We start from the raw sequence: 16,666 nt of genomic DNA, 5'->3' as shown, positions 1-16,666 counted from the left end.
GCTGACTGGTAAGAAGGCAAATCTTTGGTGGAAATGATTGCTGGCTGTTGACAGCCAGATGTTTATTTTGTGACCCGTTTGCTAGTGAGTGTTGAGCTGCAGTTTGTAACGGTTTGAATTTGCTTTGTGACAGGTACCATATATGTATGAAGAAATCCGCTTGTTGAGCAAATTAGGTCAAATAAATGTTTTCTTTACTTTACACTTGACAGGAAAGTTAAGGATTGAAAGGCTTAGATTGAATATGCAGAATTCAAAGGAATAGTTGACCCAAAAATGAAAATTATCTCATACTTTTCATATTTTCCTTCTTCTGTTAAACACAAACAAAAATTTTAATTGAATGCCATCATCTTATACTCAAAAATGCAGTTTCAACAACTACTGTACATACATTATTAAAGTTATTGAGTTGTATTTAAATTATTCCTTTTTTTTTGTACTTAAATATTTGTAGTAATATAGCAGTAATTGTCTTCACAGGAGCAGTATTCATATTCTTTTTAGACAATACGGTATATGTGGTCTGGAGTATATGATGTGTGGTTTTTATTTCACAGGAAACCATTGTAAACACATGCAGTATATTTAATTTCTTATTTGACTGGTTTTTGCACACCATGTAACATGGCCAATATTATTTTAGTAATTTCCCATGATTCTCTTGGAGTCTTCTCAGACTCCTCAGGTCATCTGTACAGTATGTCTTTATGTTTCTGTGACAATGTTGTTTCTTTAGTCCAGAATGACATGATCAGTAGGAACAAGGGAAACTTGACCTTTGCTCCACGTTTCACATGGCTGTTGAAATGCTCTTGTGATTAATGTTTTCAGTCTCCTGAGCCATGGCTGCCTTTTTCACTGTATCCCACTCTCTGGTATGTCCAGTAATTTTCCAGATCACCAGGCTTGCCTACGATCTCATGAAACCACTGAGAAGGAGAGACAGAAAGGATGGAGAAATGTGACAAAAATCAAAGAGAGAAAGCCTTTTTACAGGATCCAAGTGTGAGCGTTTTTTCTAGAAATTAAGGGGCTTGAAGGGTTCTTCACAGCAATACAATAGAAGAACAATTTTTGGTTCCACAAAGAACCATTTAGTCAAAACTTCTTCATAAAAGGCTGAAAGAGATGGTTCTTTAATCTGAAGGCCTTTTTGTCCAAAATAATCTTTTGTGAAACAGGTTTCAGTTTTTTAAATATATTTGAATATAATTTTATTTTAAAAACTTAAAGCATTATCATATTTTATACCCACAAGGCTGTAGGTTGTGAATGCTTCAAAACGTTCAATGGGTATGCATTAACTGAGTTAAATGCACACCTGTGAAGGTGTTCCAGGTCTCCTGAACGGGTTTCAGTTCCATATGACTTCGCTAAGTGTAAACAACAGAAAGGTCATATTTACGCATTTGGCAGACGCTTTTATCCAAAGCGACTTACATTGCTTTGTCCTATACATTTGATTAGTCTCTTGTGAAAAAAATTGTGGTGCTAAATGGTGTAAAGTTTAACCTTGAATGTTCATATGCCGGTTTCACACACACACTTGTGTGAATGCATGCTTAGTGAATGAGACCATTGTCCACTCTGCTCCAAACGTAACACGTTTGATTAGCGTCATGCCCCGAATGACGTGTAAAATATGTCAATATTAACCTACTGTATTGCACCACGAACTGGCAGCAGAAAATCTGGTACATGTACATAAACGACGTTGTTTCTATAATGTAACTCCCTGTATGCAGATTGCTCACCATTTGGTGATCCTGAGGCCGACATGTTTGTTGTGGCACAGGGGTTGCGTGGCCACTTGCGCGAGGGCCCGCACATCGCTGCTTGCAGCTTTAATTATTATTATTCTTTATTCGCTTTGATCGCAATTTTGACGGCCTTAACATGCTCGACAACTCACAATAATTTGCACACGCATCAGACGTTGCAGAAATTTACGTCTGATAGGGGTATTAAAATTAGGTGTGGCAATCTGGCTCGCTAGAAAACACTCATGAAACACCCCGAATCATTAAGAAAAGTCTCTTGGGGCATATCTCTAAACTGAACAGGAAGTCCGTTATTTTTGATTTCCTATTGAATTTTTAGTTTGTTTCAATTTCCACGCATCGTATTTGAACAAACTCCTCCCAGAGATTTTATCCGATCAACATCATATTCATGTCATTTTCATCTTAAGGCCTCTGCGAAGCTAAATTGCGGAGATCTCATTTCTTTTAGCACTGAATTTATGTTAAAATGTAGACACCAACTTTCTACTACAATATTTAATCATGTATGTATATATAACATGATATGTAGTGTTTCTCATAGGATTTTAACAAAAATATATTGCATATTTGTGACGTCATCACATCGTGTTAGTGTTAGCACTTACCTGTTTTTCATCTACTCTCTTATCTGTCACATTATACTGTATTTTGCAACGGGATGCCACCAGCAGTCACTTTAACCGCTGCTAAAATCCTGATTTATAAATGCAACATCGGACAAAATCACAATACAGTACATTTTATATTAAAGAGCCACTATATGCTGTTTGCCCTTTCTCGACAATGTTTTCTGTGTTACGAATGCTTTGATTTAAATACAAGTGGATAAAGCACCACTTTCTCAAAAAATATAACACTGAACACTTAAAAAATAGTTCCAAATAGTAGTTTAGTTTTATATTACATCTTTAATTCAAAAGTGAAAGTGACCTGTTTGTCAGGTATGGTGACCCATACCCGAAAAGTGACCTCTGCTTTTAACCCATCCAGGTAGTGAACACACCCACAGCAAGTGGTGAACACACACACCCGGAGAAGGGGGCAGCAATCACTGCAGCGCCCGGGGAGCACATAGGGATTAGGTAGAAGTCCAATGGTCTAACCGGCTACACTATTTGGGATTTCACTTTAAAATCAAATTTGACAGGTATAAATGGACACCTATGTAAACACATACAGTCCTGCTCACCATTATTGGCACCCTTGGTAAATATAAGCAAAGAAGGCTGTAAAAATAAATCTGCATTGTTTCTACTTTTGATCTTTTATTTAAAAAAAAAAAAACAATATTCCAACATTTCATTGAAGGAAAACTATTTGAAGTGGGGAAAAAATGTTCTTCCATATATGTTGTCCACAATTATTGGCACTCTTGTATTTTATTCACCCTGCAACCTTAATTTATAAGAAAATCAGCTCTGAGTGTTTTCTTTTCAGTCTGATGAGGTTTGAGATTACATTAAGAGTCATTTGAGTCCATTCCTCCATAAAGAATTTCTCCAGATCCTTCAAATGTTGGTCCTCCCTCTTCTTCAGTTCATATCACTCATTTTCTGTAGGGTTTGGGTCAGGGAACAAGGATGGCTATGGCAGGATCTTGATTTTGTGTTCAGTGAGCCACTGAATATTTTATTGATGTTGGTGTTTATTTTGAACCCATTTTTTTACTTGTTGGTATTTGGTATAAAACATGATGACATGTATCTGAAGAAAATGTCCAGAACCTCTGGTATAAAAATAGGTTCACAACAATGAATATGTGGTGACATATTTAACTGTGGACATGAGGCATTCTTTTATCCCTGTGTTTACCAAACCTATCTTGTCTTATTGCTGCCAAAAAACTATTTTTCATTGCATATGGCCATAGACCCCAGTCCTGGTTGAAGTTCCTGGTTGAAGTATTTGTGCATTAGAGCAGAAGATTTGTTTCTTGAACAGGATCCCAAACAACTTGTGGGTATGGTGGTGTAGTTTTTCCTTTATTTTTATTAAATGCTTTCTGACCCCAAAATTCAACTATTTTCTGCAATTTTCCATCTGTTTTCTTTGAAGAGTCTTCAGCCTCTCAAATTCTTCTCCTAGTAGTGCATTGAGACTATATAGACACACATCCTGTTTCAAGCTGATTTTCAACATCTCCAGTCCATTAAAACTTCTTGATCGTTGCCCTGATGTTGGAAATTACATTGTTTATTTTTTTAACTATTTCCTTAAAGCCATTTTATATTTTGTGTAGCTCAACAGAACTATATTGCACATCAGAACTATATTCTTTGGTTTTATCCATTGGCTTTGTGTTACTTATATTTTTTCTCATGTGCAACAAGAAGTCATAACTAGACAATGTCATGTTTCTAATCACCTTGGTGTGCTAAGAAAATGTAAGTATAAATGGGAATATACTCGGGAGGTATTTTACTCCTAAGAATTTCTAGGGGTGCCAGTAATTGTGGCCAGGGTGTATTAGAGAAAAAAACATTGTCAATGTGATATTCCCCCTACTTCAAATTGTTTTACTTTAATGAAATGTTGGAATATTGTATATTTTTTAAATAAAAGATCAAAAGGAGAAACAATGCAGATTTATTTGTACAGCCTTCTTTGCTCATATTTACTAAGGGTGCCAATAATGGTGAGCAGGACTGTATGGCCATGATGGGAATATTTCAAATGAAATGTTTAAAGTTAATACTCATTTTCAGAATATCAATGTATTTCTGGGGTCATACACTATGACATGCATACCTAAGAAAACCTGACACACAATTATCTTGCTTTATAAAAAGAGTTTCTAACCTTTGCACGAAGAAGTTAGTTGCACCAGGAGTTCCTCTATGTAATTTTATTTCCTGTCACATGTCTGCTTGCATAATATTGACCAAATTGCTCCTTAAATCGTGGTTACACCACATTGACACTTCATGAATTTGACTTGACTCAATAAATAAGTCATATAAATGAAGGGTATAACAATGTAGGGGGCACATAAAGAAATACGAAGGACACTGATATATTCAATATCATGTCATCTAATCATTATAAGCCACCTATACAATTCTACTAAGATCTAAGTTAGAAATAAAGGATGTAAAGGGATTCCAAATATTCTCAAAAGATGAGTTTTCCTATTGATGTATACGTTATCTTTTACATCGCTAAACAGAAAGACATGTTATTGATGTGATAGACAGCGTTTCTACTCTTTTCCATTGCAAAGCAATTAAACGCTTTGCCAGAAGTATACCTTTGTCAGTCAATTTATGAAAGCTGCAGGGCTCCAGATTGCAACTAAATGCGACCAGTTTTTGAGACAGCACGAAAGTTTGTGACCTGCCAATTTGGATTTTTTTTCCTAGCTATTAATTATATTTCATGTGAAAAGACGAGTACATTGGGAGCCCACTAGTGTAGGCCCATGTGTGTGGGAAGTGGAGAATCCGGAGCTGGGCGGCTGGGTGACTTATGTTTCTTGCTGTCGTCATGTCGGTCACAGCTCAGCTAATCATTGACAAGTTTACAGATTTGCTGTTTGCTGTTCAGAATACCCCATTTATCTGTTGATTACTAGAGACAGCGCTATATCATTTCTAATCCATTCACAACCAGAATGAATGACAGGCAATTGCTCTTGGTAAAGGGGTCATATGACACGGCTAAAACATATATTATCGTTTGTTTTAGATGTAATGCAATGTGTATACACGATATAAGGTTCAAATACACTGAAGTCAGGGCTCTAGACTAACTCTTTGCACTGGTTGCACTGGTGCGCCTTACTTTTTTTCTTGGGTGCACTAGCACAAAAGTAGGGTGCACCCAAATTTTAGACCGCATCGCATTTAACATTTACCTGCTTTGACCAGTTCACTTTTGTTTAATGTCCATATGGGCAAAATTTACTTGTAAATGTTTATCTTACAAACTGTTCAACATTAAGTTCTTTATTTGAAGCACAAATCTACAAGAAAGGTAACTTACTGAAAAAGTGTTTGTCCTTCAGTGAAGAGAAATTTAAACTTAAAAGATTTCAAGATAAATGGTCAAGGGCTTGAAGGCTCAGTGTCAGAGCATTGCTTGTGATTTTTGGACGGATCAGGCCTTAAAATAACATTATTTACGAAAAAGTTGTGAATTGTTCTTTTCATCTTCTCTCATCATCCCCTGCTACATTCACTCTGTTTAACTAACAGCATTAGTCTCCTCACCTCTCTACAGTTTTTTTTGTCCGTCATTTTGACTGACATGGTCGTAAAAAATCCGTCATAATCTGTTATTACCCATCAATATGGTTCAAGGTGGCGTTAGGTGCTAATTTGTATGTTCGTGACGTCATCACGCTGTACTGGCGTCTCAGAACTTTTTTTTTGGCGTCTCGGAACTTGTTGTATTGTAATACAACCGAATGCCCAATAAAGCCGATACAGTTTTTGATACCATATTCAAGCCCTTTCCAAATCACTTTTTATTTTGCTCGTATCTTGTGTTTGTAACAAAAGTTATGGCTGATGTCGACTGAAGCGCTGTGATTTTTAGGAACGGAATTTGGAGTAAATATTGTGTAAATTTCAGTGATGAAATTAAAAGCACAACAGTCCCGTATCACAAGTAAAAGTCACTTTACAGTGGTGAGAGACTTACTCTATTAACAATTTAAAAAAATCCTAGTGTTGAAGTCTATAAAAATACTGTACAAAACCGTTTGAATAAAACGAAAGTAATGAAAATGGTGCAGCGCACATTTAAAGAACGAGAGCTCTGCCATTATCACTACACAAGGAAACTAACAAACATCACGGACAACAAGTAATAAGCAATTAAGCAAGTTTTACGTTGTTTATCATGTGCATGTCTGGACTTTTGATCATCTCGTTTGTTTTGCGATCGAGGTCCGGCTCGCGTGAGGAGCGGAGCGGTGGATATGTCTAGTCAGTAACAATAACAGGTGAAAACACGCAGGTCGCTTTTCGAGCATATCACGCTGAAGGGAAACGGGGATTTACAAATTGCCTTCATTGTAATCCGCCAAAATGACGGGCGGCCATCAGATTTTTCCGTCACGGGTGAAAAATCCGTCAATGTCAGAGAATTTTGAGTTAACGCGACGTCGCGACCTCTGGTACACTCACGTGAAGGAATATCTGGACCACAGCCAATCAGAGGGGGGTCCGCCCTTCACTATCATTGATTGGTTTGACCACGATATGGGTCCAATGTGTGTCTGTTGTTGAATCACAGGAGACTTTCAGGGTTGCGGAGACTTTTTTCCCCCTCGAACGGCTGGTCGCACCGGTGCGACCTCTGATAATTTTAAGTCGCACCATTGAAAAATAAGGTCGCATGTGCGACCAAATTAGTCGCACGAGCCCTGGAAGTTTTCTCTCAAAAGCGCGATGTGCTATGATTGGACAGTTTACCAGTGTGTTGTGATTGGTCGAATACTGTGAGCGTGTGACGGAAATGTAATGTCTCTTTCCATATTTGAAACCTCAGGTTCCAAAGCAATTGTACTGACAGGTACGCCCATCTTACTTGCGTATACATGTTTGTGGTCTTACATGTATCTAACTGACGTAGATTTGTGGGGGTGTGGTTACACTAGGCATTTCAGGCAGGTCTGGGTGAGCCTTCGCTTTTAGAATGCATGCATGGATGCATGGGCAACTTATAACACACCAAAGGCACAGAAAAACACTGATTCATACCATATGACATCTTTAAAATTATGTGAAGTTATCTTTACATTGTTTAGTGAACATGATGAAAAGTGTCCTTAATACACAATAAAATCATCATAAGAACGTCTTTAGCCATTTGCTTTGCTTTAAAGGAGCCAGTCTTTTGCTGTTTTTGAGGATTTGCTTATGTTTTTGGGGTGTTTAACAATGGATGTTTATGTTTCTAATAAAAAAACCGCTTCATATTTCACATATTTCAATTCTATTGGTCACCGTTGTCCCTCTTCTAACAAAACGACTGACCAGGTAAAGCTGACCAGGTCTGTCGTGATTGGTTGCCCGCTTTGTGTGTGTGTGTGTGAAGATATCCGTCCTATACCATATCAGCGAGCTTTCACTTCTCGGGCTGTAGTGATTGGTCCGTGCTCCTCTCATTGCACGTGTATTCATAGACATTGTCTTTTAGCAAAAAACAATAACAATGGCGTTAACTTCACTTAATCGGTTAAAAACATTGATCAAAGTGTAACTCGATGGATACTTTGTTTCCCTACTATGGCGAGGGAAATGACACCGGACTAAATGCCGTCAGCACGGTTATATTAATTAGAAACATAATAACAGAAGCGTTAGTTTTGCCTTTTAATATTGGACCCGAGCTGGATAATTAAACAAGCAGATTGATCACGAGACATCTACAAGCAGGACAATTTATAGGGATGCGCACACACACAAAATTATTTTGTATTACACAGAACAGCTTTCACTGCCCATTTTAAAGTCATGGAAGCTGTTATTTGACCGTTGGTTATTTTAGAATGTGTGTAGCTGAATTTTTATTGCCAGCTGTAGGACCGTCATGAAAGTGAAAGTAGTTAAGCGCGTAGCCCAATGAAATGTTTACAATCTCTGATAACCGAACACTACTCCAGCGGCTCTTCGACTTCTCTAGGGAGGTCTCGCCCCTTTTTTGGCGTCTTCCCGTGGACAGAGGTTATTAAAGCACTCGGAATAGTGACATCATGTACCTGGGAAGTAGAGGGATGTAGTCCGATTTCAGCAATTCTCTGAAGTCCTTGAAAAGCGAATTCTGTTGAAGACAATATCTCGCTTGGCACTGAACTTTGAGTTTTATCATTTTGTAGGTATTGTTGATGCTCTTACAGCAACATTGCACAATAACTTAAGGTTGAAAAATGGGATCGTGGGGAATGGGACTTTTAACACTATAAACAATAAAATATATATATTTTCATACAAAATGACATGCACGTTTTCTGTTGGTTCAAATGAATTCCGTACTAACTTGGTCGGGTGTATTCAGAGCTTAAACATTCTCTTTACTTGGGTCTTAAATCTTCTCTGTAAGCTCTGCCTCTTTTTAAATGATGAGCAGAACCAAACCACTCTCACCTGCAGTTAAATCCATAGACAGGTAGTATTTTAATACTATTTTAACACATTTACACATATTTACATTTCTGTACAATTGTAAACGCATATACAACTGTTTCCAAAGAATTCTGCAGATTCTGTGTGCGCCTAAAATTCCTACTTGCGCTCCTAAAAGTTTTTGTCAGGGGCTACAGTGCTCTTATTGAAAAAAGTTAGTCTGAACCCCATTGCCAGGGTTTACAATGTAGTTTGGAGTAATTCCCAAAGTAAAAATTGCTGGTTCCATTGGGAGATTTACTGAAACTGATTGATAAACAAGTACCACCTTCTTTCAAAATTCTTGTATCTAGGACAACTCCACGAATACAATGCTGAAGAGTACCTTTATCAACTGAACATTTAATGCATGTGTCCCTGTTTAGTTTATGTTTGTCTTACATCATCAAAAATGTGCACAGCACAAGACAGAAAAAAGAACAAGGATCTATATATTGTATTTTTATTAATTTGGTACTATTATGTGCAGCAGAGTAAATGACATTTGGGTTTTCTGTATGTGCGTTGCATGCAGATGGCTTTCTGCTGCTTCAAAAAGCCAATTTTGAGGAAACCGTGGATTACCATTGGCCTGCCGCTCTGATTCCACTCGCAACACAGAAATATGATGCAGGCTCACTGTTGCTCGAATCCAAAGTAAATTATCAAGTCTTACATGTGTTTTATAGAAGGAATTGCATTGTAATTGGCTTAAACGGATGAGCAGGTCACTTTACTTCCTCATCAAGTGTGCACCTGGGTCTGTGTTGCTTTCATATTCATGCAAACCGTGCCACAGTTTGAAAGCAACCGAACTCAGACCACCTCCTTCAGGTAGTCTCGGGTTTGGTAGCCAGGTGCGCAGGTTTTTACAATGCATTTTTCTTTCGATTCATGCATTTGGCAGACGCTTTTATCCAAAGCGACTTGCATTGCTTTTATATACATTTTTACATAGGTATTTGCAATCCCCTGGGATCGAACCCACAACCTTGCGTTGTTAACGTAATGCTCTTACCACTGAGCTACAGAAAAGCTTTCCAAGCACCTTTCATGAGAAAAGACTAATAAAACACAGAAAGTGGCAGAATACAGTGTGGTGCAATAAATAAAGCAATGGTCTAATAAACCAATGTTGATGAAATTTAGCAAACCATAATCTAATCTAAAAAAAGAGAAATATGAAAAATGTAATTACACATACTAAACATGGGATTAATAATAAAGCATACAGTCTGTGGGTTATTTTAACTCTCTTCATTTTTCCTTAATTGTAGTCGATGGATACACAAAGAAAAAAAAGATTAAGAAGTGCATATATATTGGTTCAAAATATCGGTTATCGGTCTAATTCACATGGAAATAATCGGTATCGGCCCCGAAAAACCCATATCGGACCATAATGCTTTACCAATGTTTTGTGAGTACATAGATGCTTTTGCTTTTTTTTTGTATAAACTTAACTTGAGTGGTTGCTTTCCTGTTGCACAATGTTGTGTACTGTGGTGGTTGAAGAAACCAATAGACCAACCACTAAATGTAAATGTAACAATAAAGGCCTTTTCACATCAATTACTATGAAATTTCGACTATTTGAAACTCGCCCTATACCTGATTTGTTTTTTCTGAATGTGCTTTATATTTTTTTTCTTTGCGTTTCATGTAGTCTTAAAACCTCTTAGAGCTTTGACGTGTAATTGTGAGTTTGCATTAACATTTCACAGAGCAGCCTGTATTTCAGGCCTTGAGTTGCAACACACATGAAAGGACTTTTGCTCACGTTCTCTCTCACCCGCATGACTTCCCCTAAAAATCCTTAGAGGTTTCTCCTTTATAAATGCTCTCTGATGTTCATTAATGTGTAAAGCACACTCCATTTGAGTTTTTCCAAATAGGGAAAGCTTTACACAACATTGTGAAGTAGTTGTTTTCGTGATAAGGTGTGTGTTGAGATTTCCTTTGGACTATCAGATGCAAAAAAAAATAACAATTGCCTTCTGGTTTGCTTTCTTAGAAGTTCCATTTAAAATCAGAAGAGGATAAACTTGAGCGCACACACACACACTAAACATTGTGTCATCAATGTGGTAAATGGTTTTTGAATAGAACAGGGAATCTCTACTTGTGAACAGGACATACTGTATGCTTCCTGTGTAAACTCCTTCATCTCTTCAGAGGAGTACAAAACATCAGGCCACACTTTATTACTGTACATCCGCCTGCACTTCGTATTCAATGGTGTGGATTTACAAGAAAGAATAGCCTTTAAAAGGATCAGACAGAGTGATAGTGGACGGTTGAGAGAAATCCATCGATTGTGTGCAACCCAGCGCAGACAAGAGATTAAGGGTTAGTGAAGGGGGGCAATTACTCACAGCTGCACCGAATGTAGGTCAAGATACACAGGCAGTTCCCTTATGCCAGTCTACCACAGCCAGTCAGTGTGCTGTTCATCAGTTTTAGTTTTATTGAAAGAGCTTATTCTGTCCCAATCTGCTGGGTGATAGCATTCATCATTTATCATAGCAGCTGATATTTAAACCAAATCCCTTTATTGTCACTCAAACATATACACAAGTGCAACAGTAGGTGAAAAACTTGGCAGTATGACAGATAATAAGTAAAAAGAATTAGAATACTTTACGGGAGACATTTCTTGAACACATTTACACAGTAAACATTTCTTTACAAATGTTATACCACAATATAACGAATGACACATAATTTTCATGTAACTTTACAGCAGCAAGTGTACACAATGTGCGTAGTGTACACAATGTGCGTAGTGTACACAATGTGCGTAGTGTACACAATGTGCGTAGTGTACACAAGGTGCGTAGTGTACACATGATAATGACACATAATTTACATATAACTACACGGCAGCAAATGTACACACAATGTGGGTAGTGTACAGTGATTTTTGGTTTGTGTTAGCGTTCTTATTGGTTGTGCATGCTAGTGGGGGGATTAAGCTTTAGAGTCAAGCTTGCACATTCTAAACATTTCAAAACTTTGGCTAACATACTCTAAAGTTAAATTAAAACCAGTCATAGTGTGCACCTGACAGATTGCTTATTGTGTTTACGAGTTCATGAGACGCACTCTCTAACATTTTTTCCTTCCTCTGTTCTGCTCCCATCTGTTCTTTTTCCTCTCCGCGTCTCATTTGTCCATTTTTCACCTGCGACTGGCCCCTGGTCCCCCCATCCTTCCTTCCCCTCTATATCTCCTCTGCTTTTCTGGCTGTCTTGCAGACAAGCCTAGATTTCCTGTGGCAGGGTCTTGGTATACCACCAACAGCAACGGTAGCATCCGTCGTACCTCCTCTTTGGATGCACTCACGGCCCCCTACTTGTCTGGACACTGGCCCCGGGATCCCAGCCACTCCCCTTGTGCCCCCTGCATGAGGGATAAATCAACCCAGGTGAGCCATCCTCTCTTACACAAGATAATTTAATACCCAGATTGCCTGTTAGACAACATCATACACACCCTCTATTGATCAGTCAGTTATTCAGAAACGCTCCACTCCGCCCCCCCTCTCGGTCACAAACATTTCAATACCTACTTGGATAGACACGTGTTTTGCAAACAACCAGCATGAATCACCGAGAAACATTTGCTTTGTGCAAACACAAACCCAGAAAAACACCAAAAACATTATGTGCATTCTCGTTATCTATGAGAAGCAGTCGACCAGGACTTGCAAAGTAAATCAAACTTGAAGCTGATAGCAAGTTAACTTGGGCTAAGAATCGCCCACTTAGACAGGAGAAGACATGTTAATTGACCAGCCACAGTTTGTTTTGTTTATTATTTAGGGGTGGTTTATCTTATTGAATATTATACAGTATAATATAAGGTATAATAATTATACAGTATTATTTAAATAAAGTCACAGCAGTGGCTTCACAGAATATATGCAAGAATATTTGGATTTATTTAGATTTTGTGTTCTTGTTTTATGTCTGTCAGAAGGATCACACATGAACAGTAGAGTAGTAGCCAAAAGTGATGTCCGGTTGGGTGTATTTTTATAATAGTTTCTAAAAATTGTGTCTGCTATTAATATTTGTTTATCCTTTACTGTAGTAATATTTTGTAATTTTTTCTCCTGACCAATGTTTTTATAAACTTTGTTGTGTGTAACTTTTTTGCCAAGCCGTCTTTAATTCTTCTCAAAAGCTTGAGTTTATACCCCACTCTGCAACATAAATATAAAATGTCAGACGTTAATTGTCCAAATTTTGATATCGCTTTGGCTTAGATTAATTTTTGTGTGTATTATGTGTGTAACCTGTTGGGGTCTGTAGCACAAAGCTGATTCTGATGGCAAGATAAATTGAGCCAAATTTACAGGTTTACGGTCAAACAAACCACTATCAAAATGAAACTGTTAAGGTTGATTCATGCACCAGTGAATAATGACATAATGGCTTCAATCTTAATGGTATACATGAATAAATAGAATAAATATAGAGTAGAGCAATCGGAGAGCAGATAGCCAAGTAACTCCGGTCTGGAGAGAGAGAGAAAAGGAGGAAGCCTCTCCCTGGTTTATTGAGAGATGAGAGGAAACTGCGTCATTTTTTTGGTTAAGGCAGCTGCCTCGATTTTCCAGGATTTTTTAAAAGGATGATTTTAAAGAGGAAATCATGTAAGAGACATTTAGATTGCTCCGTTCCAGTATTGCCATCATTAAAACATCACAGCTCACAAGCCCTGTTTCTCTAGGGTCATCAGTTCTTTCATCAAGTTTTCATTGATTTTGTGTTCGGTAGATCACAGATCCTCCACCCAGTTCCTTCTTTCAGTAGTCTCACAATAAGTGCATAGCGAACTTGGCGAGTTGGGGCCGAATGTGGAATTTGGACAACATTTGTAGGGCTCTTTTTTTTTCTTTTCTGAACTGTCATGCCAAAATAACCAGATCTTGGATCCGTTCACTGGTGTTAGTTGCCAGGGAGCTGAGGTCACACCTAGTGACCAAACAACAACACAGAATGAAGCCTTTCCCCCTCCCCTGTCTCCTCCATGCAGTAGAGAAATATGCAGCCTCGGATATAAGCACACACACAGCGCCTCAATGAATACGCTCCGTGTGAATCTGTATACACCAGCTGTAACAGATTTATGGCCAATGCAAAGAAACTGAGTGCGAGATGTCCTGCGTCACGTTTTGAAGCAGTTCTGTACATGTATGGGCTACGCATAGGCTAGCTGCTAGATCTTGAGCTGTAGGTTATGTTTCATGCTTTGTCAGACGCCCTGAGAAAGTCACGGGTGGAAATTTGAGAAGAGATCTACATGAGCCTTCTGCCACGTCGCATCATAATTACAATAATACAGTAGCCTTATCAGACGTGCACGCTAAGCCTCTTCACAGTCGCTCTGGAGAAGCAAGACTTTAAAACTTCCACATTTAAGATAAATGAGTTAAGCTATTTCAGTTCACGCCATGGGGGAAGAGTTTAGATGATTGGAATAAAAAAACTGAAATATCTTTATTGGGAGTGTTTTATACTGCATAGAACATTTTTCCATGGTAATAGACGGGCCCTCTGGGTATTTGATGTTGAAAGACAACTTACATTTTTTCCATCTCAACAGAGAAATATGTTCCCGTTTCTCCGCCGCATATACCTTCGCATGCGAATTTCGGAGGAAGCAGACTTCGAAATGAGTACACGGCTACAGTTGAAAAACATTTTTTTCACAGATTTATTTTAACTTGCAAACAGCAGCATAACGATTACATCAACAACAGCACCTGCATTCACATATTATCACATTTTCACGAACCTGCGGCATCTTGTACAATGGAGAAAAACTAAAAGAATATAAATCCAAAGCATAAAATAAATAACAAATTATGACAAAACGAAAACACAGAAGAACCGGCAAAGTTTATTTCCGTCAGAAAGTTTTTTCATAAAATAAAAAATAGCAATAGCAGACCTACCTCAATTCAATGCTAGGAGTTTTTATTTAATAAAGTAACATGTTTAAGTTTTGTGGTGACAGTCTGGAGTTTATTGACAATTAGACCTTTCTGAGGGCACGGATGTCCCGGGAATGTAGAGATAACGCCTCGGGAAGCGCGTAACATTTGCTTTCTACCAGCCAGTCTTGGCTAAATATATAAATCCGATCTGCTATACAACCCAAAATACAAACATTATTTTTTACTTCACGTCAAGTATAAAAGAAGGCAGAGAAACCACTGGTCGCACCGCTTTCTTGTCCGTTCCAAAGCGCACGGGCAGCCGATGCTAAGCATCCATGAGATAAGTTTATGTAAAGGATAAATTGATGGCTGGCCGAAATTCCCTTGCAGTTGCTCCGCTATTAGCTTTGGTGAGCTATATACACGCCGGGAAGACAGAGAATGTCACAGCGCATTGTGAGCGCGATTGTAATAAATCGCGACAGGAAATAAAACATAGCGGAAAGGTTGAAACGTTCAACAGTGTTGGCACGTAACACGTTACAAAACCAAGTGAAACTAGTGTCAGATGCTATACAGGAGTGTAATAGGGTGGCAAACACTTATGTTTGCCGATCTTTATGGTTGTTCGAAACGCATTCGACCACACTGAGGCTGATGAAGTCTCTCTCTCTCTTAAAGGAGTCATCGGATGAAAATCCAAAATTTTCTGTGTTTAACTGCTATAATCGGGTCCCCGGTGCATCTAGCAACCCAGAAAACGTGAAAACCAAGATCCAAGTAAGGTTGTTTTTGATGTGCCTTTCCCTGCAAGCATGTGAGAAATCGAGCCATTCAGATTTCGCTCCTGTTGTGACATAAAAGCAGGATCTTATTATAAAATGACGGCCCCTTAATCTACACAATTCCACCCATGGCGCTGCCACCATTGTTGTTTTCACAAGCGATAGGGGTGTATGTGACGCCATGGATAAAATGTGTGAACAACATGCAACATGCAAAGTATTCGGTGCTCAGAGTCCTAACCTCGAAAGAGGCAGGAGTGGATTTCTTTTATTTTTAGTGGAAATCTCTCAGAATCCATAAGTAAAAACCTGCTTGTTTGCGCAAATCACTTCAAGCCGGGATGCTTTATCATATGATTTGAGACGTTAAAAACAAATCTAACCACAGAGGAGTTCAGGAAACATAATTTAGCAAAACCATTGTCATGGCAGTACTACACTTGTGTTGACACACGGGATGGAGGAGGGGTGGGGTGCACTGTAACTCATTATCTTTTTAGAAACATACACCAAAACGGGTTGCTGCGAGGATAGCTGTTTTTGAAGAGGCAAAAATTTTTTTTTTACACAGCCATAGAGTCTTTTTAAGCAAAATATGTTCCAGACATTTCATGAAGACCTTAATGTCACGATTCCAAACTTGGGTTCAGGCCGGTACTAAATGTGACAAAACTTGCATTTCCCGCAATAATTTGAGCGCTGTTGAACAGATTATGAAAGACCTCTAATTGGCCATTTTGTTTCCAAAAATGTCTTTGAATGGCTCCTTACCGAGCACTTTCGCAACCAAACCCGGAAGCTTGTTAAATGATCATTGCTTAGCACTCTCTACCGAGCACTTACACAGATACACGCGGAAGCTTATGAAAGTCAAGCGTTACCAAAGTTTGGTATCGTGACAACACTACTAATAAATCATACCAACTTGTTGAAAGTGCTCATACGGTGAGTCCTTTAATATGTTCAACATCATTTCACATCAAGGCTTTTTGCACCAAACATTAGGGAGTATCGATAACACTATCGATAGTGTAC

The 16,666-nt window shown here is 38.4% G+C and overlaps 1 protein-coding gene across 2 annotated transcripts in view; it reads left to right on the top strand.

Moving 5' to 3' along the window:
• Positions 1-16,666, top strand: part of fam117bb (family with sequence similarity 117 member Bb) — a 66,870-nt gene that overhangs the window by 1,976 nt on the left and 48,228 nt on the right. Inside the window, exon 2 of one of the 2 annotated variants that reach the window (XM_056755534.1) lies at positions 12,154-12,323. The exons of the other annotated variant lie outside the window; for it this stretch is intronic. Within the exon in view, the coding sequence (XP_056611512.1) occupies positions 12,154-12,323 (170 nt within the window). The remainder of the gene's footprint in view (positions 1-12,153; positions 12,324-16,666) is intronic. 2 annotated transcript variants of the gene reach the window in all.

This window comes from Triplophysa dalaica, chromosome 8, assembly GCF_015846415.1.
Source record: "Triplophysa dalaica isolate WHDGS20190420 chromosome 8, ASM1584641v1, whole genome shotgun sequence".
Lineage (NCBI taxonomy): Eukaryota > Metazoa > Chordata > Actinopteri > Cypriniformes > Nemacheilidae > Triplophysa > Triplophysa dalaica.
The sequence above is the reverse complement of the archived record's forward strand: the minus strand, read 5'-3'. Positions and strand labels throughout refer to the sequence as shown.